We start from the raw sequence: 25,365 nt of genomic DNA on the forward strand, positions 1-25,365 counted from the left end.
ATTGGGCCATATTGGAAAGGTTATGTTATAGAAAGTATTCATGAGACTTAGTCATATAAAGGGCAAAAGACAACTTTGTCAATGTAAGAAATGTTCAAACCTGTAGAGAATTTTTGTGAGTTTATTTGAGCCAAACTGATGACAATTGTCATGAAGAAAAAACCCCATGGAGTGAGGAAATGCTCCAGAGAATGGCAGTTCTGAACCCTGCTTTATACTTTACAATACTATCTTCACGAGACCATTGGAGATAGATTAGGGAGACAGGAGAAAGCAAAGCAGGGAAGCCTTTGGGGTTGGATAAAAACTATAATGATAGACACATCCTTCTTTTACATAGGTGGGTATAGGATAATTAACAGTCAACAATTACCATGATAATAACAAGGAGGGGATTTGCAGTCTCTGCTTTGGTGTCCTATCTGTGCTTTGAGGGGTGAGGGAGCGGGGAGGGAAATTACTTTGACATACTAAAAGGATGCTATTGTAGATGTGAAAAGACAATAGACAGGCTTAATTAAGGTAAAGATTGACTTCTGTCAGGGAAGATTCTAGCCTAGGACATGACTACCCGCCATAAACTGCCTTTAGTTAATAAGTTTTCATTTCAGACCATCCTGTGTGGTTACTTTCATCTCTGAGTTAGTGAGGCTATCACACAGGCCTCTCCTGAGCTTGTGGGGTTAGCATGTGGCCCCTTTTTCACCCACATTTGGAGAAAAATAATGACCTAAAGTGCGAGCCTGAGACAAAACGGGTACCATCAGTCAAGAAGAGATTTGTTTGGGGTTGGGCTCAGAGAACAGGTTGAGACTGAAGATGAGTATCTGGAAGTCAGTCAGGTAGGCAAGACAGGTAGTGTTTCCCAAGTGGATGAGGTTGCTGCCAGGGAGAGAACGCAGTCTGGAAGGAGAAAGGACCAGGACACGGGCTTGTGGTGGGGGAGTTGCCAGGAAAGAGACTGAGGCAGAGCCATCTGAGATCGAAGGACTGCATGGCAGAAGCCAAGGCGTCTTATCCGAGAAGGAGCAGAGGTTTAGGGAAAACATGCATGGAAGCACTAAGTTTTGGCCATCAGGCAGTCCCTGGTGGCCTTCAGAGAAGTCAGTTTCCAAGGAACAAGAGGCAGGAATGAGTCCTAGTGGCTGAGACATGGACAGGAGGCAAGGAAGCCCCAAAACTGCTCTTGGGAGCTTTTGTAGTGAAGAAAGGAAGAGATAGGTAGGTTGAAGCGAAGAATTCTCCATTTGCGTAGCTCATTAGTTTGCAGAACACTCTGACATCCATTACCTCACTCAATTCCCAAGGCAGCTCAGCAGGGAGGAAGGGCAAGCATTATGTGCCCCGGGATAAAGTGAGATTAACAAGAGGGTAAAGGCTCGCCCAAGGTTATCTGTAGCAAAAAAGTGGAAGAACTGAGTTTAGAATTCAGGTCATTTGGCTCTTAATTCAATGATCTTTCCAAGAAACTTGCTCTGTTTTAATATTGGATACTGGAGGACACTGAGTTCTTGTTAAAAGGCATTTTGATTTTATCCAGGGGACCATGGGGAACAACTGGAAGGTTCTGTGCAAAGGATACCATAGTTCAGTCAGTGCTTGAGGGAGACAAATCTGGCAGCGCGTGTAGGGCGTGTTTGTGGAACAAAGAGGCTCCTCAAAGAGTAGACCATTAGGACCCGGCTTCAGATGGGAGCCCAGCTTAAACACACTGTGTTGCATGCTGAGAAAGTTATTTCCCTTTCAGTTCTGTGGGTTCTCTTCTGTTTGTGTTAAGGAGAGGATGCACTTGGCCAATATTTTTTTTAACACCCCTCAAATGCTCTCTAATTTCCGTTCTGAACAAAAAGAGAGCTACCCTCAGGCTGAGAACGGCTGTAGTTAACTGGCTCCGGCCAGAACTGAATTACATTGCTTTGTGTTCCTTCTACTTTTAGGATGACTCTCCAGTTATGACAAGTAGTACTGATTCCTCATTTAATGTCATTAATAGAAAGGTTACTCTCCAATACCCCTAAGTGAAAACAGTCAAATTAAGGAAAAATATTAAGTCCATTCTAAGCCAGGTGGTAAACACACAAGGGAGAAAACACAAAGAATGTGCATTCTAATGACGAAAGTTGGGGAAATTCTTCTGTTGGAGGCTCTTGTGAGAGGAGGGATGAGGCTTTGGTCCAGGGCAAATGACGGCGGTGGAAATGGAGAAGTCTGATAGACACGTTAAGGGTGGTAAGGGAATTTGGGCATTTTTCCGCCTCATTTCTCAGGATGCTTATGGCTGCAAAAATAGAAACATTAAATAACAAAGGCCTGTGCGATACCATGAATTTATTACCTCATATCACAAGAAGGCCCCCCGCCCCGCTGCCCTCATCAGGTTGCTCCAGGTTGGTTACGTCAGAGGCTCACTGACCTCCCTGTGGACTCCTCTTCCTAATGCCTTCTGACCTCAGCGCAGGAGCTTTGGTCTCGTGGCCCCAAAGTGGCTGACGTGGCGTGATCAGTCCCATCGTGACATGGGATGCTTCAGTGCAAGAACACATCTCTTCTGGCGATGAAGAATGAAGGGTGAAGAAACCTATCCCTGAAGGCACTTGCGCCACCATTTTCCTTCAGGGTTCATGGTTCCAAAATGTGTCATGGATCATGTACAAACCAGTCCTCGCAAAGGGGAACCAAATCACCATAACTGACCTAGCCTAGTTAGGACTCATTCTCTGAGCAGCCAGGGAGAGAGACCCTTCCCTGCAGGATTTCTCAGCAACACTGGGGCTCTCCTCATTAACCAACATGGCTGGCAGACAGTCAGCTTTCACAACTCATACTGGGGGTTCTGAGATTCCTCACATTAGCTCTTGGATGTAAGTGGGAAGTTCTTGAGGCTTGTGGGTTCTTATATTTTAAATTTTATAAGGCTCTTCTTTCCATGTGTTGGGTTACCGCACAACGAAATACGTCCACTGCAAAATCAGCTTCTGCTTTAGTGACGCACATTGGGGGTGCAATGCGGAACGTCTGGGGAGACACAGGAAAGAGAGATGTGATCGTCATCGATTCACATGTGAGTCTGAGCAAAGGTACTGCACTAAGAATCTAAAGTTCTGTTGTGATGGCATCTCTACATTTCCCTCATGGGTTGGTCTCCTTTCTCTCCACTGCCGATCCCAGGCCATTCATCCTCCAGTCTCGTAAAAATTCTGGCACCATCTGGCTGTGTCCCTTTTCCTTTCTGCAGTGGCTCACCCCCCCCCCCCCCAGGTCCTTGCAGCCCCTTCACGAGATCATAGGTGCCTGTCTACGTCCCATTTCTGCCACCACCCACGGTGACCTCAGAGCCTGTGTGTACAACCCAACAAATAAGCATCCCAGTTTTTTGGTTGCCACACCCCTCTCCCCATCCCTTCCGTTGTCTTCAGACCTATGACCCACTCAGATCTCTTTTTTTTTTTTTCCTACCCAGCCTGGCGCATGTGGTTGACTGTCTGAGGTACTCTCTCACCTGCCCCCTCAGTGTGCTTGCATTTCCTCCCGCCCTCCTGCGGCACCCACGCCCCAGAGCCCCAGCCTTCATCAAAGCTATAACTGAATTGCTTTGCACCAACACAGGTAGCCAAGAAGTGTTAAAGAAGAGCATGGCGCGGAGCAGATGGATGCCCCTAGATGGGCAGGGTCTCCAAATTCTGCTGGTCCCCTAAAGTTTTCTTGTTCTGTCAGCTTCCTTTTTCATTCTAAACCTTTTCTACTCTTCTCAATTTCCTAACTCAACTCCTACGCCTCTCGTTCTATTTCATAGCCAGTCTTGCCTCGTGCTTCTCAGAAGCTGTCAGGCAAGATCTTTCTATAAACTTGTTTGCTCCCACATCCTTATATCTTGGCCTGAAGGTTCAGAGACCGAGGTGTGTCTGCTGTTCAACGGCAAATCATCCACCTGTGCCCTGGCCCATCCCTGTCCCTTCAGGAAACATCCCTGTGTTCTCCTGCATCTTCAACTTCTCTTCAACTTCCCCTCAGCCTACAAACAAGCAGGCTTATAGCTCTTGTAACCCAAATCTAAACCACACCAAATAAAAATCTGTTGGTCTCCTAGTCCCTTCTATCTACCATACAAATGCTCTTCCGTCCTTTCATGCAAACTTGCTGAAAAGACGGGTTGATACTTATGGGTCATTATTTTCCACGCTGCCTTCCCTCTGTTCACGTCTCAGCCCACTGCAGTCAGGTCTCTGCCCCTACCAACCCTCAAACACCACTTAAGCTAAAGCCGCCAGTGACCTGCCAAATGCGCAATCCTACAGCATGTTTCTGCCCTTGGCCCTCCTGGCCATCTCTGTTGCAGCCGACCCTTTGGTCCCTCCTTCTTCCTGAACCTGCTCACGTTCCTGCTCCCATGACTCCACACGCTCCTAGCTTTTCTCACATTTGCCCCGCCTTTGTTTTGTCGCCACTCAGGCACCTTTTCCCGCACCTGCCCTTTACAGGTGGGCGGACAGGCGTCTGGCCTCGTCTCACCACATTTCTGATGTAGACACACTTCCCAGGAGATGTCCTTGTGTCACCCCTTACGGGCTCGTGGCTCCTGTGACATTTACCATAATCCTTTCCCCTGAGCTGCAGATTGTCTATAGAAATGGATGTCCATAAACTCCTCAAAGAGAACCTGTTCAAAGCTGAACTCGTCTCTGTCCTGCCCGAACCGAGTTAGACAGGAGGGATTCCCGCTTGACTCTCCCTTGGCCTTCATATCCAATCCTCTTTCCCTTCCAGGATTGTTCTCTGAATTCTCCCCTATCACAATCGCTACTGCTCAAGTTCAAGCAGCAGCAGCAGCCCCCACTTGGACTCCCTGCCTCCAGTCTTGTCCCCTCAGCCCTGCACTCCTGAGGACAGATTCAGAAATCAGACTGCCTGCATTTGGATCCTGGTTCTGCCATTGACTAGCTGTGTGATTTGGGCAGTTTATTTAACCTTTCTGTGCCTCATGATCTTCATCTGTAAAATATGGATAACAATAGTCCTTATCTCATAGGCTTGCTGAGAGCATGAAATGAGTCCATACATGCAGATCAGCCTTGTTATCATCACCAGTCCCTGCCTCAGCCTCACGCGGCCGCCACCCTAGTGTGCACGTGCTCTCTGAATGGACCCCCGCGCCTGGAGCGCATATCTCATCGTGTAAGACTCGGCTTAGCCAAAGCCTGGCCCAGGAGTCCCTGCTCTTTCCTCCTTCTGCCCCACACCCCCATCCTCACCAGAGGACATGCTTATTGACTTTTAGAAAGAAGAGAAGAGAAGGAGAGGGAAGCAAACATTGACGTGAAAGAGAAACATAGACTGGCCACCTCTCCTACGTACCCTGAGTGCCCTGACTGGGGATTGAACTCACAGCCTGGGACTGAACCCAAAATGTAGTCATGTGTCCAGACCAGGAATTGAACCTCTGATCTTTTGGTTTATGGGATGACACTCCAATCAACAGCCACATCAACTAGGGCTATACTCATTTTTATAGCTACTGATGAGCTTACTATATTGTATAGCAATTTTCTGTTTATATATTGTCCTCTCCTGTGGGGTCTGTGAAGGGAGAGACCAGATCTTATTTATCATTGCAGCTTTAGCACCCAGCATAGCAACTGCTGCTTTGCATGTGTTTGCCAGATAACAACGGGATAACTGAGCAAGTAAGCAATCAATTCTTTCCTGCCTTTGTAAGCTGTGCATCTGAGGATTTTTATTCATTGCTCTGTTTGATTTGTGCTGAAACGTCTTTGAGGGCAGGATCAGAAGAGGTCACCGAGCATGTCCTAGCAGAAGCGCTCGTTCTGGTCTGGGGTGGTGCAGCTCAGCCTGGGCTGGGGGAGCTCTGAGGCTGTTTGTTGACAGGCTAAGGGGGAGTTGAGGAAAAGGAGAAGTTGCAGATACAAGAGGGACAAGAGCACGGGAGGCAGATCTGGATTGGAACAGGAGTGATACCTCGTTCTCAGACCTTTAGGAAAGGATGTAAGAAATGGATGTGGGGACAGACGAGTATATGTAGAGCTCTTGCCTAATGGCTTCCACCTCCTCTGAGAAGTACAGGCGGCAAGAGTGTTCACTGAGAGTGAGAGGCAGGAATGCAGCATGGAACCTGGGAAGAATGGCTGACATCTAAAACGGGAAAGCAAGATTACAAAGGACAAGGACAATTTAGGGGAGGCGTAGAAGTTACCCTAAATTTTAAATCTCTGCCCCAGAGCCAGTCCCTGGTGAGGGTCCTGCGGTGTGAGGGGTCTGGGGCAGACTGCTTTACTGATGGCACAGCCCATGTCCGCGGTGTGAGGGGTCCGGGGCAGACTGCTTTACTGATGGCACTGCTCATGTCCGCGGTGTGAGGGGTCCGGGGCAGACTGCTTTACTGATGGCACAGCCCATGTCCGCGGTGTGAGGGGTCCGGGGCAGACTGCTTTACTGATGGCACAGCCCATGTCCGCGGTGTGAGGGGTCCGGGGCAGACTGCTTTACTGATGGCACTGCTCATGTCCGCGGTGTGAGGGGTCCAGGGCAGACTGCTTTACTGATGACACTGCTCATGTCCGCGGGGCAGGGCCACACGGGTCCTGACTGCAGGGACACACTCGGCTTTCCCAGCCAGGGAGCCAGCAGGAGGCGCTGCGTGCCTGCACCTCCGGCCTGAGGGTGGAGGGCCCCGGGCGTGGCTGATTAGGAGTTCTGCACTAGGGACCTGGCCTGGGCCGTCCCCCACCTCTCCTACAGGGTCTCCTGGGCCAGCCGTGCTCTTAGGTTGCTCCTGGCCCCAGGGGCCAGGCCGCTACGTCTTAGCAAGTTCAAGATTCACGAAGTCACAGCCCAAGCCCAGTTAAGAACAATCAGGGTGGCTCTTAGAGGGGGTTACAGGGAACGAATCCATGAGCAAAATGTTTATTACACGACTGTTTTGCCCTATACTGTAACGGGGTGTCCAGCCTTTTGGCATCTCTGGGCCCCACTGGAAGAAGAGTTATCTTGGGCCACATGTTAAATACATTGCAACACATAATCACGCAAAAAAAAACCTCATAATGTTTCAAGTAAATTTACAATTTTGTGTTGGGCTGCATTCCTAGACATCCTGGGCTGCATGTGGCCTGTAGCCCGCAGGTTGGACACCCCTGCAAGTCTTCTGGTTTGTCTGCATTTGTGGTTTATGCCTTGTTAGGATGCCCTCTGTATCTAAGCGGCACAGAACTCTGTTAACAAAACCATTTGAACAGAGCGCCCCCTAGTGGTCCTAAGACTTCACTGCCGCTTCCTTTTGACAATATCTGAGCCCTGCGCCTATGGGAAGTGGAGCTGGGTCCCCTCACATACCCCTTTAGACAAGTGACCAGCATTGGGACACCAGGGAGATGCCTGCCTAAGGTGACAGGTAAACACCAGCCTTTCTCTCACCTGAGAAAAAATGCCACCTCTGCCAATGATAAGTCCCATGCGTTTGCAGTCCTCATGGATCTGGCTGACTTCTTCACGGGGAAGAGGCTGGAGGCTCATCTGTAAATACATTTAAAAAATATTTTCTATTTGGTGTTTGAATGGTTAAAGACACTATTTCCAAGAGAAAAGAGAAAGCAACCCAAGCAGTCAATGTCCTTTGTTCCCTCTTAATCTTTCTCTCCCTTAATTGAATAAAGCTTTTAATTGCTGGACTGAAATTTTGGGGGGATATTAAACATTAATAATATTTACTATTAATAATATTTGTTTTTATCCCAATTTACTTCCAAATTCCTAAGGACAAAGTGGAGGTGAAGGCAGATGGCCAGTGAACTTGGCTTTGCTAAGGTTCCCCCGTGAACTGGGTTCTTTACCCTCTGAATTTGGGGTCTGTTTTACTTTTGAGGAAATTCTCCTCCCCTCTTCACTCTGTTTCGCCCTGTAGAAAGCTCATTTCAAAGTCCAGGAAATGGCTCAAAATGTGCGCAAGCACACGCACAGCAAAGCTTCCCCTGGGCCGCAGCGCCGCCTGGGCTGCTGGGGTGCGCCTGCGTGTCCCCACCTTCCCTGCATGTGAAGTCTGCTCTTTCCCCTCAAGACTTAGTCCTCCAGGGCTAGGAAAGGTAAGCGCTTTTACGACCGAGAGGCTGTCTCAGGTCCCGAGGCATCTGAAGTAAGTCCCTACCTGTGGTGAAACCGTTGGCGGGGCGGGGCTTGTCCCCTTTCTGAGCGTCCTCTGTCTTTGGAGCCTGTGAGTATAAGCACCCCCTCCTTAGTCGTTTCAAGTCTGACTGTGGGTCTGCATGACCTGGAAGCCTTTTAAAACTCCAGATGTCTGGCCCCCACATGGGACCTATTGGATTAGGTCCTTTGTGGCAGGGCGTGGGCAGCTATATTTGTAAAGTGACCCTCAGGTGAGAGGGCTGGAAGGAGAAGGGAACTATGGCTGTGATCCTCCTATCTTTTTTTTTTTAATAGGCAAACTAAAGAATTATTTTATTTAGTGAGAAGGGAAGAGGAGATGACAGCCAGTTTATATATAGTTAGATAGAATAAAAAGAACACAGACGACATTGAGTGCCGAGCGCCGAGCGCCACGTGCACATCAGCACTGGTTCCAGACGCGCTGGACACGCTCCTGGCGTGTGGGCCAGCCCCTTCCATCCCTGTGAGATACAGGAGAGCTCCCCGCTCATTCTTCTCCTCAGGGCTTCCTACCCACCCTCCCTCCAGGCTTTAGTCTTCACAGCCCCCCTCCCGCCCCCGCCCCCAACTCCTGATCTAACTCTTTCTTCAAGCCTTCCAGGCCTGGTGAGGAACAAGACCGGGCCTCCCGAGATAGGTCCCATTTTGTCTGTCTTAAAGCTTTAAGATGAAGAAAATATTACTCATACTTTCAGGGTACTAGATAATGGAGGGCCTGGGGCGGGGGGAAGACTAGGATCTCCTCAGTGACCCTAAAATGTCACCATGCACCGTTGGGGAAGATTCCCATGTTTTACCAAGACAAATCAAGTCCTGACGAACATCTTTATTGGCCCACCTCTGACCTGGAGCACGCAGAAGTTGGGTGTGGAATGGGGGAGGGGAGCAAAGGCCCTTCGCTCCTTGGGCTGTCCTCCGCGGAGTCTGCTGCGTGGCGTGGACGGTCTTTGAGGGAGCCCCTGGGCTGGGACTGGGATGGACTTTTCTGAGCCTTCAAACTTCCCTTGACTATGTATGGCTTGTGGCCTACTCTCATATTTCTCTTATTTTTCTATTGTCTTCCCTAAGCTTTAAAATCTTGTTAAAATCAGTTCTGGCGTATGGTTTTAATGAAAGAGTCTTACATCCATAGTGTAGTCTAAAGATGAAAAGAATTGAGCATCAGCTCTCCTAAACTAGATCAAATAGCAAGAAGCCACTTAAGGGAAAAGTGAATCTCCACGGACGAGAGTTAGGTAGAGGGGTCAGTCTGAATATTCCTCCCTGGGCCAAGGTTCTTCTGCTATTGCTCTCCCCAGAGGATCTGGGCTTTGCTTTTATTGAGGGGTGGGGGGACAATTTCCTACTCACGTGGAATGTAGGGCCAGCAGCAGAAACAAAGGGAAGGCTTTGAGAGGCATGGCAAACAAACGGTCTACAGGACTTGATGTTAGAAATAAGGGGAGAGGAGGAGTCGCGTGTTATTTTGTGGTATTGAGGCTGGGTAATTGGGAGAAGACTAAAGGGTGAGAAACAGTGAACTTGGGAGGAATAACTGTTTTGGGAAAATGCTAACTTCAATTGTTGTCACGTTGAGTTTGTCACAGTGAGGCGCATCATTGAAAAGTCACATTCCTCTCGGGATACTTGGCAGATTGAAATACACACACAAACACACACGCAACCCTATATATCTTTAACATCCTTATGCCAAACATCACCACACCCTTCTCCCAGCCTTCTCCCCTACTTCTGCTAGTTCTCTGGATCACCTGCCCCTCCCCAAATAATTTCCTCCCTTCTTCATACCTGTAATTCTAACTATTTGGTTATCACTGATGCTCTTTGCCTAGTCTGGCAAGAATAATACCAGCTCCCTGTTCCAAATCCCCACCCTCACCCTCGAGAACTCTTCAGGACCTGCCAGCATTTGGTTCATGCTCAACAATGTCCCTCGGGGGGGTCCCACCCTAAGAATGAATGAAGCCAGATTTTGACCGCTCCTGCTGCTGCTGCTTTGACTCTTGCTGCCCCAGAAAGCCACAGAGAGAGCAGCAGATCAGAACTTACCTTATCCTTCACCATTTCTATTCCTATCATGAGGCCTTTGCCGCGGACGTCTCCAATAATTTCAAATTCATCCCGCAGCTTAGCAAACTTCAGTAACATGTAAGTGCCAACTTCTTGGCTGTTTTCCTGTAGATTTTCTTCTTTAATCACCTATTGGGAGAAAGCTCCAAATGCTCTTGCATTAAAAAAAAAAGTTCTAAAGTTGACTGAGGAACATGGAGAGGGAAATATATATGACCGTCTTTACAGAAACTTGACCAAATGGAACCCAAAGTCTCTCGTGGCCATACCATTACTACAGAAAGATTTCCTACAAGGAGAAAAAACGTTTTGGTAGACGGGATACTTCCTCCATCCTTCCTCATCTTCAGGGGTGGGTAGGAACTTAGGAAAGAGGAGGAGACGTGTTTCCATGCAGTCTGTAATGCAGATTCCGTAATCCTGAGGTTTAGTATTTGTTGCTGGGCTTTGCTAAACCTGCGATATGGTGGTGAAGGAAACTAATGCTCTGAGGAAAGATACGTCACAGATGCTTGCCCTACTAGGGGGTTGTTGGCCTTTGTCCACTGCTCCCAGCCAGGCAGGCTGTCCTTGCCTGGGGACCTCCCTGCAGGGCCCTGGCCTCTTGACTAGATGCATGCAATACACTGCATTTATGCTTAGCTGATAATCATGGCATGACTTCAGGCAAGCCTCGAAGTTTTTAAGACCAATCTGCTCACCTAAGTCCTCTCTACTTTCTAAATAGTTTGAGGTGACACAGCACTCTCAATAGAAGTTGGCAATGTCTACAAATGAAACAAATGACACATCCTACCCACACTTTCATGACTCAATCATATATGAAGATACTTTTTAATTAACAAGGACAGCTTTTACTTGTTTTTTTACTTAAAAATACTTTCAGATTTAAGTTTTTGAATAAGGGAACAATGTGCCTCATTGAAAAATCAGACAGCCTACCTCCCCACAAACAACTGCTGTGATTAATTTTTTGAACATTCTTTCAGAAGTGCATTAAACTTATTTAAGCAAATGCTCTTATGCATGTTAGCAAGGGTATTTAAAAAACCTTTCTCTACATATGTGACCCCAGGCAAAATCAATGGAGTTGGGCCAAACAATGGCTGAATTACCTATTTGTAAAGTTTCCTTTTAGTCTTTTAATTTATGACAGTACAAAAAAAAGTAAGAAAGAACACATAAGAAAGAGACAAAATTAAACTTAAAATCAACGATAGCAGTCTGTAACTATCAATAAAATAACACTCAAATAATGAAGAAATTTCCATGCTACCAGCTAGCTAGGAGAATGCTTACATTTTTTGCACCTATGAAGTTTGTTATATATTTCTTATTCAAGACTTTGAGGACCCAAATGAGGTCATTAATGAACGGGGAGCAGGTGTCAGAATAATAACTGGAAATCTAACTTTAATTCAATAATAATTCTTCAATAATGTAATGCGATAGAGTCGTGAGAATGTGTGTCTGGCCTTGAAGTAGTCACGCTGTGAAATGAGTGATGTTCATGTGGCTGCTGAACGTACCTGGAGCACAGCTGATCCAATGGCACAGGCCATGGGGCTCCCTCCAAAGGTGTTGAAGTGCAAAACGCATTTAGCCAACGACGTGGCAATCTCTAGGGGAGGAAGTAGAGATGAATAAAGGGGACATATTCCTGTCTATAATCTCCTATCACAGCATTTGGATTATTTGTAAGTGACACATCATATCCAATTCATTCTCCTCTCACCAGAGGGTGGATGTTATAGATGGAGTTGTGTCCCCTACCCAATTCCATATGTTGAAGCCCTAACCCATGATGTGGCTGCAATTGTAGGTAGGGCCTTTTAGGGACATCATTAAGGTTGAATGAGGTCATAAGAGTAGGTCCTAATCCAACAGGATTGGCATCCCTCAAAGGAAGAGACAACAGAGCTCTTTTGCTCTTGATCGAAAAAGATACATGGGGACAGAGCAAGAGGGCAGCCTTCTACAAGAGGGACTGCACCCAGACCTCATTCTGCTGGTGCTTTGGTTTGGATCACCAGTCCTTAGATATGCGAGAAGCTAAATGCCTGTTGTTTAAGTGACCCTGCCTGCAGCATCTTGGTATGGTATTCCTAGCTGACTAATACGGTGGACAAGGAAAAACAGACTCAATGAAAAGCTGGGTAACAAAATCTTGAACGTGCCGTATGAACTGAAAAGTATCTTAAAGCTAGATTTATGGAATTTACATGGAACTGTTATAAACTTAAAACCTTTTTTCTGTCTTTCATTTTTGGGACCAAGAAAAAAAAATCCTTCATATCAAGGATTTAATAACATCATTTTTGGATTGTTTCAGGGTGAGTGTATATTCAGTTCATTATACTTGACCTCCTACATCCATATTTTTGCACCTTAAGTCATTTAATAAAAACACTGAGCTATCACAAGGCATTGAATTGGTCTTTCGTGCCTCATAAGTATGGCAAAGACAAATTTTAGGAATTTCATAAAAATTATTTTCTGTAAAACCTCACTGAAATGAAAAATTCAGTAAATTTTAATGTTTTGGCTAAGTAAGATTGTACTATATTTGGCTGTTTTATGGATGAGACATGAACAGACAGATCTATCACCTGGACCTTGAATCTAGAGCTTCTTAGTGTGGCAAGACCAAGTGAGAGTTTCCTTCCAGAATATGAATCCTTGGAAATTTCAGCATTGGTGTCAGGTTGGTTAACTGGAATCTCTTGTGTTGGTTTTGTTTTTGTGGCACATTTTTCTATGGCTTGTCAGTGTGGCTGAACTCTACATGTCTTTGTGGAGGCAGGAGAATTAGTCCTCCCTACAGTAAAGGCATAAAAGGGCTGGCTTTCTTTTATCTGTGCCACCATCTGGCAGATGGACTGTTTCTGGTTTTCTGGGTTTTTTTTTTTTAATTGCTTGGGACACACACGTGTAGTTCCCATCACTGTCTCTAATCCACACAAATTGCAATATGTGTGTTCTCTCTGTCGCTGGTGCAGGAGGCTTGGGAGCAAACACAAACTGCCCGTGGATCCTACCTGGAGTTGTCACAACTGCTGCCATGGGAAAGCCGTTCCCAATCCCTTTAGCCATGGTGACGATGTCTGGCAGGACACCGTGGGTTTGGAAGCCCCAGAAGTGAGAGCCCAGTCTCCCAAATCCTGTCTGCACCTGATGGGAGCAAATCCAAATTCACTGGACACCTTTCAAGAAATGCTGGTTCTCCTGACTCTGATCTCTTCACTTGCCTCCTCATCCTCCCTCTCCCCCCTTCTCCCTCCCCACTTCCCATCTCCTTTCTTCCTTCGCCCTCCTCCTCCTCCTCAGTATCATCATTGCCAGCCATTGTCATCACCATCTTTGTACTAATATTGACAAGACACTTAACCTGTGGCCTAGCTTTTAGGCCCCGAAAACCATTTACTAGCTTTGAATGACTCTGGATTTGTTTCTTAAGTCACTCTGTACCTGTGCTCACAGTAGAAGTGCTAATAGAGAGCAAAGCCTCCAGGGGCAGCAGTAAGGGTCCTGTGAAGGACACATGGGGACAAGATCATTACAGTGTAGCAATCCCTGACGAGGCTCTCCTGAGAGCAAGGGCGGGGGTGGGAGGGGGAGAGCGGGGGAGTGCGCCTGCCCCAGGCAGAAGGAGGAGACTGCAGTCAGCGGAAGGGGCTGGGCCACCTGCTGCCTGGCCCACATTGGATGGTCACCCTCTTCCCTGTGACTCCCTTTTCTTCACATCACGAGGAGGACCCACCTGAGCCATTTCACTCAGGGTTGAAAGTTGACCTTAGCTGTTTTGTTCATGTTGGTCTCTTTCTCGAACCCCTCTCCCTGCTTCTTCATCTCACTAATTTCTCAGCTTTTTTTCTGTCTAAGTATGATAAGCAGAGGGTGAAAAAATCAGATTGCTTGGATAATGCATGAAATTGTGTAGGACAACGAATCACGTTTAGTCACCTAGAAAGTATCAGTTTCACAGAATCTTTTGGTAGAACAGAGATGACTCATTCTAAGTTTCATTAACTTAGAACGTGCCAGACCAGCAAAGACTGGCCACCCAATTGGTCCCAGAGGGTGGCCGGCTATCTTTGCTTCCAGGTTTCTAGTTTAAAGAGGAGAAGACCAAGGCTAGCTACTTAAGATGACTTGCGCGAGATCCCTCAGTAGCAGCGCTGGCCTCGCACTAGGCTTCCCACCCTCTGCTCCCTCTTTTTCTGCCATCCTTTGCCTTCCACACCACTGTTCTGTCATCAAGAGGCAGCTTCGTCCAGTGGTTAGTGCGGTTGGGAAGCCCGGGTTTGAGTCCGGTGCTGCCCCTACTAACTTCATGACCTTGTCAGGTGATTTAACCGCACTGGACTTCAATTCAGTTATCCGTACACTGGGAATGCTAGTGATGGGCTATCCCTTATGGAATTGTTATGAGCATCAGCACGCACAGCATCACAAACAGTGCCTGGCACACAGTAAGTGCTCAGAAAGTTCCAGCTATTCTTAGCTTTACCTAGTTATTTAAGACTGTCCTTCTTACGGTCACCTTGTGTTAGACAGTTTCCAACTATGTTATTGAGAGTGCCAAAACCACATATCTTAGAAAATTCTGAAATTCATATTTTGTTTGAATTCAGTCTACCTTCCCTCTAATTGGTTCAACTATGGCAGCTTCAATTTGTGCTGATTCCAAAGGTGAAATCTTATTCTTTTCACTGGCGTAGCTAGCTGCAAACCTGCTGAGTGTAGTTTTCTTCTTCCTTTTAATAACAGATTAACTTTCTTCAGCGAGGACTTTGATTTGTTGATGTTCTCTAAACTTACATGAGCAGGTTGAGGAATGGGGGATAGGTGTGGGGGAGAAGCTGGTCCATGCTTCCTTGATTGTGCAGCACATTGTGGCGGAGGGGTGGAGGGGGCGAGGAAGCGGGGTTAGTCATCCAGGCCCCCTGGAGATAACAGAGACTGGGCTGGACAGGTAGAAACTGCAAAAAAATTTTTTCAAGAGGGAGCCCAGTGTCTCCTATGGGTTGTCTAGTTGACGGTAATTGTTCAGGCAAAGATGGCAGGGATGAAACCGGTGTGAAACATCAAACCTGCCACCTGTTCTTGGTGGGACTAACCATTGCTAGTCGAACTGTGACAAATGGGCCAGGATCACGTCTCGGGGCTGGGCCACCTCCCCCTGGCCATCGATCCCCACTGCTGGCCTCGGTAGGCAAAGGATTGCTTTCTTTCATACACTCTAACGTGAGGTATGACTATAAGTACATTGATCACTTTTAAAAACACACAGGCTAGTGTTCACTGAGCCAGGGAATTTTATTCCTTTTAAAGTCATTTCCTTGGAAGGACTGTATGCTATTCCAACCATGCTTAAGCTATTTTGTAATTCTTTTGAAACTAGTTTTTGAATATCTGCAATGGTGGCCCTCTTCTTCTTTTCTTTTTAAATCCTCACTGAGGAAATTTTTTTAAATTGCTTTTGTAGAGAGAAAGGAAGGGAGAGGGAGAAACATTAATGCCAGAGAGAAGTATCATTTGGTTGTCTCTTATACTGCCCAGAGGCTGGGGCTCAAGCCTGCCACCTAGGGATGTGCCCTGACCGGGGATTGAACCCACAGCCTTTTGGTTTGGGAGGACAGTCCAACCAACTGAGCCACAGTTGCCAGGGCAGTGATGGCCCTTTTCTAACTTAGAGTCTGATTTTTTTCTTTCTTAAATATCATTTCCAAACAAGTTTTGTTATTAAGGTAAGGCTAGTGCTGTCAACCTGGTTAACATTATTTTGGCAAAAATTGCTTGATGCAGACTTGCTTATGAATTAAATTTTTAATGTGGCTTTCAAGTGGCCCATGATGTATCCCTAAATAGGAACTTAAAAATATTTGGAGTGATGCCAGTTTTACCTGTGCCTGTTAGCAACTTATGTGACGGACTTCAGTTTGCATGTTGAAGTCAACAGACCAACTGGTCCACTAATAAACCAACCCAGCCAACTACTAAAAGCTTCATTAACTTATGCCCACATCTTGGAATTTCCACACTAGGTGCTTTCTGCCTGGAATGCAGAGGGGTGTTTAGAGAGGTCCCGCTGTGCCTTTGCTGTCCCAGCTGCCCTGGTTCGCCCTAATCCACGGCCACTCACTTCGTCCGCGATGCACAGGCCTCCCTGCTCTCGCACCAGCTCAAAGGCTTCCTTCAGAAACCCCTTCGGGTACTGAACGACCCCGTTCACCCCCTGCAAGAGACCAAACCGAGAGGACCTATCATAATAGCATAGCCCTGTGGAAATATATTTAAAAAAGAAGATAACGTTATGGTCATTAGAAATACTAGCAATTTTTTTATACTCAAAATAATTTTTTTTCAGTTTCACTGTATTGTCTTTTATACCCTTAGTTATAGCAACATCTGTTCAGCTAGGCTCCAGCTGGTTCTCCAGGTTAATTGTTCTATAATTTAGTGTAATTCTCACATGGTCATGGGAGGAGGTGAGCTCAGTGAGTACCTACTCTGTTGTTTTGACTGGAATTGCAATTCCAGTAATTTTTAAACAGTCTCTAGAATTAGTTTGACTATGGGTGAAAAGAGAGACCACTACACTTATGCCATGCTTTCTGAGAAGAGGATGCAAATGTATGCTTTTCTGAGATTAGAATAAAAGTAGATTAAGGGGACTTTGTAAGATTATACAGGGTGGGGCAAAAGTAGGTTACAGTTGTGACTACACAAAACACAGTATTTATTCTTGTATTATTACTTAGTAATTATTGTATTATTTTTCATAAGAACAACTGTAAACCTACTTTTGCTCCACTCTGTAGAAAGGCTACCCTTGATGGTGTGGGTATTAAGTAACTAAAAATTGCTGGGGTTTCCTTTTCTTCAGAATATTAAGAATGTAATAGTTTCATCTATCTATCTGTTCAGTCCAGGAATTCAGAAGATGGTATTTTTATAAGTCAATTGGAAAATCAGGGGCTCTGATTTTCTGATTTCTGATTTTTTTTCCAAGGGGACCAAGGGAATGAGTTTGGTTTGGAGAGGGACACAGCAATGGTTAAACAATTTAAAAATTCTTTAGAAAGCGTGAATTAAACCTCTGGCAACTTAAAACTCAGTTAATGTCTCAGGCTAATATACTCACTTGAATTGGTTCTGCAAAAAACCCAGCAATTGATTTGGCCACGCTAGTGTTCAGAGTATCTTTGAACTGTTCGATGTACTGGTCTTTAGCTTGGCAGCAGTCTGCAAATAACAAACAAACAAAACACAGTGTTTGAAAGTGGGAAAATGACGTCTAGAAGAGTGGGGGGAAACAGAAAAAAAAAACCAGTGAGTAAATTGACTGGACTGCCTCAGAATACAGTAAACAGGGTATGAGGATATTGATTTCTGAAGGGCAAAACACTCGGTCAGAATGACTTGCAGTTTGGCTCAAGCCCACGCAGGTGGCCACAAGGGCGTAAACAAACCACTTCGGTGGTTTCCTTCTGGCGAAGGAATGCCCAGAAGTGTCATCGAGTCTGGGGTAGATAGCTGTTTCACCCACGATACCCGTCCTCTCAACCGCATAGATTTAATTCAAATGTAATTCAGGTGTGGGTTTAATCTATTTGAAAGTATCTCTATTTACCTTTTATTGACACTTAAGTTGATATACAGTTTTAAAGCTACCAAGTATCTCAGTCTTTAGAATTAGTTCATGTGTTTATAGAACAATTAGAAATCAGTCTAGAGACAAATGTGCTAGAGCCAGACAACTGTCATCGATTGTAGCAAAGGAGAGGAAGCTTCCTCTGAAACAGTGGAGGTCCCAGGTCCACTGGGCCCCGACACACTGAACCTTCAGACGCTTTATTCACACCTATAACTTGATTCTCAACAGCACCACAGAGTCTTTGAACTTAAACCCACATCCATGGACAGCAGACGGCGGCAGAGGGAGCGGCGGATGTGACGGAAGGGACGGTGAGAGTGTCTGGGAGACCAGTCACCTCTTACCCTCTCACACTCTCGCTCAGAGGCCTGGCTGGAGCCCCGCCTCCCGAAGGCTAGAGACGGGGAGTAGAAACCTTCAGCCATCACCCTCAAGACTGACGTGTAAATCCATTTTATACTCCAGTTCTTCCTTAAACATTCTACCTGGCCCCACACATATTTTCAGGCTACAAATGATGTTTGGGAAAGAAAGCTTGCTTGGCAGAGGCCCCTGATATCTTTGGTTAGTTAGATTTGGGGGTTGGGGTGTGAAGAAGGAAGTAATGAAAAGGATAATCAAATGCAGAAAGCACACTTGTAGCATCATTTCCATTGTTTGATGGGCAGGATAAAGCTGACAGATAAATCTACGCCTCTAGAGATTGAAATTTCCTATTTTTAAGAAAGAAAAACAGTCTAGGATGACCCCAGTGGACGGATGAGACATATGTTCAAAAGATGCAATTTTGAAATTTAACAAGCCTGTTTATAACTAGAGAAATCAAAGGGTAGAGCAAAATCAACCCCAATGGCTTCCAGCTGGACAAAACCAAACCCAGAGAAGGTTCTGCTTGACTGTGTGTTAGACCTGCCGTGATTTCCTCCCCGCTGCCCACACGTTCTGTGATGAGAGCGGTCCTCTGCTGTCGTCGCAATTCGCTTCATTTCACACTTCCTTTGTTGGCTCATTGCTGTGAGTCCAGGTCAGGCTGCCTCTGGAGAGAGACCTGGTGCGGCGGCATCACCATGACAACATCCAGGCGGTAGAGAGTGATGCTCTGCTGGATACTAGCCAAGCAATAGAGTGGGGAAGGAAGTGTTCTTACTTCAGCTGGTGGTGTGGGAAGGGTTAAACAGAATGGGGAGCCAAGGAAGAAAAAAAATTACGGAAAAGGAAACCTGCCTTGCAAAAGGTGAAGAAACAGCACACGATCAGTACCAGGCTGGGGACACTGTGGGGGCTGTGGGTATCGAGAGGTCAATTTCATCACAGGTTAAATCTGAAGTTCAGGGCCTGGAATGAACACTTGGGAGGAAAAGTTCCCGAGGAGAGGGGGAAGGGAGATAATGAAATCTACCACATCACTACCTCTGTTCAACTCACAGAATAGACCACTGCTTAAGCCCATGGGTGCAGCAGTGGCATCACGGTGAAAAAACTTCTACCAGGATTGGCACCGGAGGGACCCGAAGAGGATCCTGGAAAGGGTGACCTTCTACGCCCAAAGTACTTTAGGTGTTCGGATGCCTTTGTAAACATACGTGAATGAACCTTTTTGACCACGAAGACCAAACACATCCAAGGTCCTAAAAGCACTAGGGGAGGAAGTCTCTTTTTGTATTCTAGCTCTGTTTCAAGATACATGAGTTTTCTTAACTCCTATTTCCTTGCCTCTTGGAAATAGGAGTTAAGAAAACAGCCGGCTTCAGCTGTGCCCCACGGGGCAATTCAGAGAAGCAGAAGTGAACATCTGTCACAATCATCTAGCCTCCAGTTGCCACCAGACACTTGGCCCGGGGGTTCTGGTATTTTCCAGCTGGTCTAAGGCAGAGGGAAAGGCCTCAAAGAGGGAGGAGGCAGGGGAGATAGAGGGAGTGGGGGACACAGAGTAGGGATGGAAGGAAGCCACCCCTCTTGAGTGCTCTGTCCGCTAGGCTCTTGCGCCGGTGCTCCTGCAGTCACAGCGAGAGCTCTGAGGGGCGCCTCAGGGAGTTCGGTTCCTGATGCCACACAGAGGGGATGTACAGGTATGGCCGTCCTCAGTGTTGCCATTATCTGCCTCCTTCTCCAAAGAGCTCTCTGGTCTTGCTCTCTCGATGCTTTGGAATAAGAGGTCAGGAAGGCAAGTGTTCTTAACTCCTTCTTATAAGTGAGAAAACTAAAGCAAAAACGGAGCTTTCTTCTCCGAGCGGAACATGTTAGGGCGGGGAGTGGGGTCCATGTGTCTCTTCAATCCTGGCCAGCGCAACAGGGGTTATTTATAAGCCTGGGTTCATCCTGCTGGGATATCGGTATGAACAAGGGTGGTCGTAAGTTGGAGCACTGGCTTTGGGGTCAGAAGACTTGGGGTCAAGTCCTAGTTCTCCTGCTTCTTAGGTGTGGACCTCAGTCTCTTCATCTTTAGTTTGAATGACAGCTATAAACTTCCTTATGGTTTACATTCTGTGACCGTGACATCTTGTTCCAATCCTCATTCTTACATCTGTCTATCTCCATTTGCCATTATCCCATCTGAATTTTAAGATGACTATGAATTTTCTTCCTTTCAAAGCTGCTTTTAAAGACTTCCATTTACATTCTTCCTGTGAACCCAGTGACACTTGTTATTCTGTTAGAGATCGTTCACCTGGAACAGCTAGTTCTTTCCTTCAGTGCCAACTAAAGCAGCTTTTCAGAAGGTTCTGAGCTATAATGGCAAATAGGAGTTGGGATTCAGTGATTAGCAGAGAACAGATACCATTTCCATGTCTCTTCACCCTCATGTGTAGGGTGCAAATAAAAATGTGATTAATAAATAGAAACTTGCCTTGTGAGAAAGGCTTCAGACCATTTGCAAGAGATGCCAACAGCCCTCGGGACCGGCCATAGGTTTTGACAGAAGCTCTCATTTTGGCTGGCATTCTGAGTCCCTAGAGGAGCTTTATGACTGGAGTTTTGAACATTCGAAAAAGTATTCTTTTTCTTCTCTCCTCCTTCTGTTGGGAACTGGTAAATAATTCCACCAACCTTGTTGTTGTTGTTGTTGTTTTTAAGATCCATAGCAGAACTATTGCTAATGGAGGTAACAGAGCTTCTTTTGTTAACTACCCGGGGACGGTCTGTTTTTAGCTTAGCCCTGATAGCATAAGATGCATTTCCTAACAGCCAGGTGGTACCGTGGTAGTAGGCATGAGACACAGTCCCACAAGGGGTTGCTTTTGTTTCCCTCGGCTTTTTCCTTTCCAACGTTTCCAAATCTGTTCACTCAGGAGTGCTTCTCCAAACTCTGACCCCTCCGACCTTCCCCAGGCACCTCCCTCCCTGCCTGGTGGAACCTGGGGCACAGCTGCATTTCCTTATCGTTTGCACTGGAGAATCCCGGCAGCAACTTCCTCCCCAAGGGCCACGGAAAACATCTGGGCACATTGTCTGAAATGACAAAGGAAGAAGTTTGTCAAAGCACCAACTGAAGATAGGCACTTTGGGGGAGCCTATGGTACTAATCAAGGCAGAAGGGTTTCTTAATTTGATATTGAGATTTCTCTCCCACTTAGGATGAAAACCTAATTTTCTGCTTTGAAGAGATAATTTTTCTTAGAAATAGTTATGTAGGAAGTCTACAAAGGAAACTGATTTCAATGTCAGCCTGGTAACAACTTGCTCAGGGGTTTGGTGGGTAAGAGCATCCGAAAGAATAAGAATAATTAAGTATCTGATGCTGGAAAGGTGGGTAAAGGGATGACTCTATAGAGAGTTTATGCAGTTATTGCAATTTACTTGATTTTATTTAAGAGAAAGACAAAATTTTAAGACCATATTATTAATTATTACTCAGACTCTGAAGGTCTTTCTAAGAAACCTTTCCCCCAAATGGTCTTCAGTACAATTAAGTCAAATTGAGCTCCTGGTTAATGATAGGCTTTATATTAGTTTCTAATGCTAATTCCTGGAAAATCTGATCAATTGTCCCACACACCTAGCAGCCTTTAGAGAAATAAGATAAAATCTCCAGACTCACTGATTGGCAGCCCATCCCACTGGGGAGAGTCATCTTGAACTGCCCTACGTTTGACAAGCCGAGGGTGTAAGGGCTGCATCCGTGGTAGGCTCCTCTGCGGAGGAAAGACAGGGAGGACAGAGTTTGACTCATCGCTTTTTGACCTCTGGCCTGTGGAACACGGGCAGGAAACACAGACACAGAGAAAACCCGGGAAGGTCATGGAGATGAAATGGAACGCTGTTAATGTGCAACTCCAATAGTTTTTAAGAAATATTTGAAGCCCTACGTCAGGCAAATTGACTTATTTATCCTGTGGGTGTCATAAATTTGAAGTTGTGGAAGAAATTTTGGAGACTATCTAGCCACGCACTTTGATCTCAACACCTGTCCTACTCTACTACTCTGAAGTAGTGAGGCTCATCTTACAGCAACATGGCAGATATTATATAGTCAGTGAGTATTTGCCTTCAAAACATTCACCTTGAGAAGCCAGTTATTCCTTCTTGCTGTTGCTCCACACGTTAGGGGATTCCCCTTTAAGTGCCTTAAAAGCCACATTACTTGGCACAGAAAAAACACAGGTCTTGCTTCTTTTTGAACCTGAAATAGTCTTATTCAGTATAAATCATCCTAACCACCAATGTTGGCTTCAGATGAGTTTAACCATTTTTTCCAAATCAAAATCACTCAAATTGCAGACTGAGGACTATGTACTGTATTGAGACTATGCAAAACGATGACCATACATCTTGAAAGAGACGACACAAACATGTGTTGAACCCTGGTGGCACAATGACTGCTTTGAATAGTCTAAACACCTGGACACACACCTTCTGTAATGTTTATTTAGGTAAAATATCAATCACAATTCTTTACAGTATCTTTGATAGCAAATGTTTGTTCATGCCTGTTGTTGCAGCACATGCATTTTATTGGATGTGCTTTGGTAATCAAGTTTTGTGGAAATAAAGTCTCTCAAATCTAGACAAATTATGGCCATGCAGGTGAAAGAATGGGAATACTTCTTCATTCCATCAACTTTTACTATAACTCACTGCTGTCTTTTACATAAAACTTATTATAAGAGTGTTTGAATGTGCTACATAAAATTACCCAAGGAAGGCAACTGTAAGTAAAACTCTTTGTTTTCTATTATTTTTAATGCTACTAATTTAGTCATCAAGGTTTATAATTAACCTATTAAATGATTAATTCTCAAAAGCCACCCGTAGGAGCAGAAGTATGCAGGGTTACATGTGCATCTTTTGAACTCAAAAAAAAAAAAAAAAATGAAAGGGAAAACCTGGTGCGGCTGGCGCCTTAGCACATGCAGACATTAAATGGACCCAGGGTCCTATGGGAGAGTCTTGAGCTTCTATGAGTAGAGACTAGCTATTCTCCACCTGACCTATGTCATAATCAAAGCACATCTTCAAAGTCAAAAAGCTGTGATGTGACCTTCAACTCCACAGGAGAGCTATGACATAACTAGGACTCCACGCTGCTTGTTACCCCACTCAGGGACACCCCTATGTGGGATCAGGTTAATTTGGATGTGCTCATCCAGTCATACAATTCATGTGACTGATCTTCTTTTAAAACATAAAATTAAAATCATACCCCTGGGAAAGCCCTTCCATCCTGTATTTTAAAGGTAGACATGTAGTACTGGGGTAAGTCAATGTTATTAAAGTCGGATATTCTGAGGTGTGGTCACCTGAAAGAGATGATGTCTGCGTTCTTGGAGTGTGCTCTGGCCATCAGCATGGCTAGGTCGTTAGCCTCGGAGCCACTGTTGGTCAAGAAAATGACCTGAAGAGAAAAGGAAGACACATGGCCTCGTACTTCAATCTATTTTCTTATTAATCAGTTGATTTAAATTTTGTGAAGACAGTGTGTCCCAGCCTCTGATTATTATTACAGAGAGTGACCTTTGGACCAGTAGTTACCATCATTTAATTACAGTATTAATTTTACAGCTTTTCACTGAGCTGCTGCTAAGTGCTACAGATGCAGCAATGGCTCAGGGATGGGCCCAGCTGTAAGACATCCCGCACTTCCACTGGCTTACTTGATGCTCTGCAAAATGCGAAGATGGGGAGACTTACTGAAGTGTATGCAGTGGTTAGTGGCTGAGTGGATCTGAGAACCAGGTCTCTTGGTTCCTGAAGAACCTGAACCACTCCACCTGGTCTGAACGCTGGGGACTAGGCAGGCTCCCTGATCCTGCAGCCCCAAGGATATCCCAGCCTGTGAGTTCAGTGTGTGTGAATGTTGAAAAAATAAGGAAACAACAACAAAAAAATGCAGTTCATCTTGGCAGAAAGAAAGGGGAGAACCGAAGGGTCCTGGGTCCTCCGGGCTTGGGGACTGGGAGGCATGTGCAGGGTTCTGCTCTTCCATAAACATGATGTGGCTGAATTTAGGCTGTAGCTATTCCAACTTTATTTATCTCTTCTAGGTACTAGAGTAAATAGAGTATCCAGATGATATAGTAAAATAATAATAAAAGCTAACACATGGTATTGTTCTAGGTACAGCATAAGTACTAATTCATCAAATTCCTAAATGTGAATCTTGGCCAACATTTAACATCTCAATTCAGTTCAAGTAATTCAGCCATTGCAGATGCAGGAAAAAAAATCTCATTCAGAAAAAAAAAAAAAAAATCTAAGTACATCTTAGACTAAATGAACTGACTGTCATATTCATTTTATTTACAAATGGCTCCACTCTTTGTAAAAGAAAAAAAATGTAAGTGACTTTGCACAGGGGCTGCGAAACAAAGAGATGAAAACCTCTTGGGGAATGTAAAGGGGGGATTCAGGGGGGTGCAGGTCCTGTCAAGTGATTTCTGCAAAGACGTGGTGGTGAAGATGCGGCTGGGCGCTTGGCACTGATAGAGTGAGCGCTGGCTGGTCTCACCAGCGGTTTGCAGATTCCTTTCTTCTTGATTACTTTCAGATATAGCTCTTAGCTCACTATTTCAGCTGTTCAAAACACAGACCACAAACTCCTGCCCATATTCCTGCTTCCTAGGGCTTCCGTCCCTTTGAGCTGGGAGCACTATACCTTTAGAGGTTCAGGAAGGAGCGCTGAAAGCTTCTCGGCATATTCATGGCTTGGTGGATGGAAGAAGACGGCGCTTGTGTGCCACAGGCGGCCGAGCTGCTTTTGTGCCTCTGCATTTACCTTCCTGGACAGACAGGGGAACAGAGTTATCCACACTGCAGGCAGGCATGCCCCTCCCAACACACACAGCGGTCACTGAACCCAGAGTTTTAAGAGGCCGATTTCATCCACACATGAGAAAGAACTCCAACCACCAGAGGTGCCTGGCAATGGGATGTGCCAACTCCAAAGACAATGACAGTGAGTGAATGAGTATCTCTTAAGGATTTTAGGAAGGACATTTCTAGTTTAGGAGGCAGTTTGAACT

At 45.6% G+C, this 25,365-nt stretch overlaps 1 protein-coding gene across 2 annotated transcripts in view; it reads right to left on the bottom strand.

Moving 5' to 3' along the window:
• Positions 1-2,289: 2,289 nt before the first annotated feature.
• The window catches only part of AGXT2 (alanine--glyoxylate aminotransferase 2), a 34,297-nt gene continuing 11,221 nt past the window's right edge, over positions 2,290-25,365 (bottom strand). The window contains exons 4-14 of one of the 2 annotated variants that reach the window (XM_054583935.1): positions 24,999-25,122; positions 23,644-23,738; positions 21,945-22,038; positions 21,262-21,355; positions 17,393-17,493; positions 16,391-16,483; positions 13,284-13,416; positions 11,775-11,866; positions 10,225-10,374; positions 7,429-7,527; positions 2,290-3,015 (exon numbers count right to left, since the gene is read on the bottom strand). In XM_054583935.1, coding sequence (XP_054439910.1) covers positions 2,908-3,015; positions 7,429-7,527; positions 10,225-10,374; positions 11,775-11,866; positions 13,284-13,416; positions 16,391-16,483; positions 17,393-17,493; positions 21,262-21,355; positions 21,945-22,038; positions 23,644-23,738; positions 24,999-25,122 — 1,183 coding nt within the window. In that variant the 3' untranslated portion in view covers positions 2,290-2,907. The remainder of the gene's footprint in view (positions 3,016-7,428; positions 7,528-10,224; positions 10,375-11,774; positions 11,867-13,283; positions 13,417-16,390; positions 16,484-17,392; positions 17,494-21,261; positions 21,356-21,944; positions 22,039-23,643; positions 23,739-24,998; positions 25,123-25,365) is intronic. The other variant, XM_054583936.1, reaches the window with a different exon arrangement.

Source organism: Pteronotus mesoamericanus, unplaced genomic scaffold (assembly GCF_021234165.1).
Source record: "Pteronotus mesoamericanus isolate MK-2021 breed Mesoamerican mustached bat unplaced genomic scaffold, CSHL_Meso_final contig_75, whole genome shotgun sequence".
In the NCBI taxonomy this organism is placed as follows: Eukaryota; Metazoa; Chordata; class Mammalia; order Chiroptera; family Mormoopidae; genus Pteronotus; species Pteronotus mesoamericanus.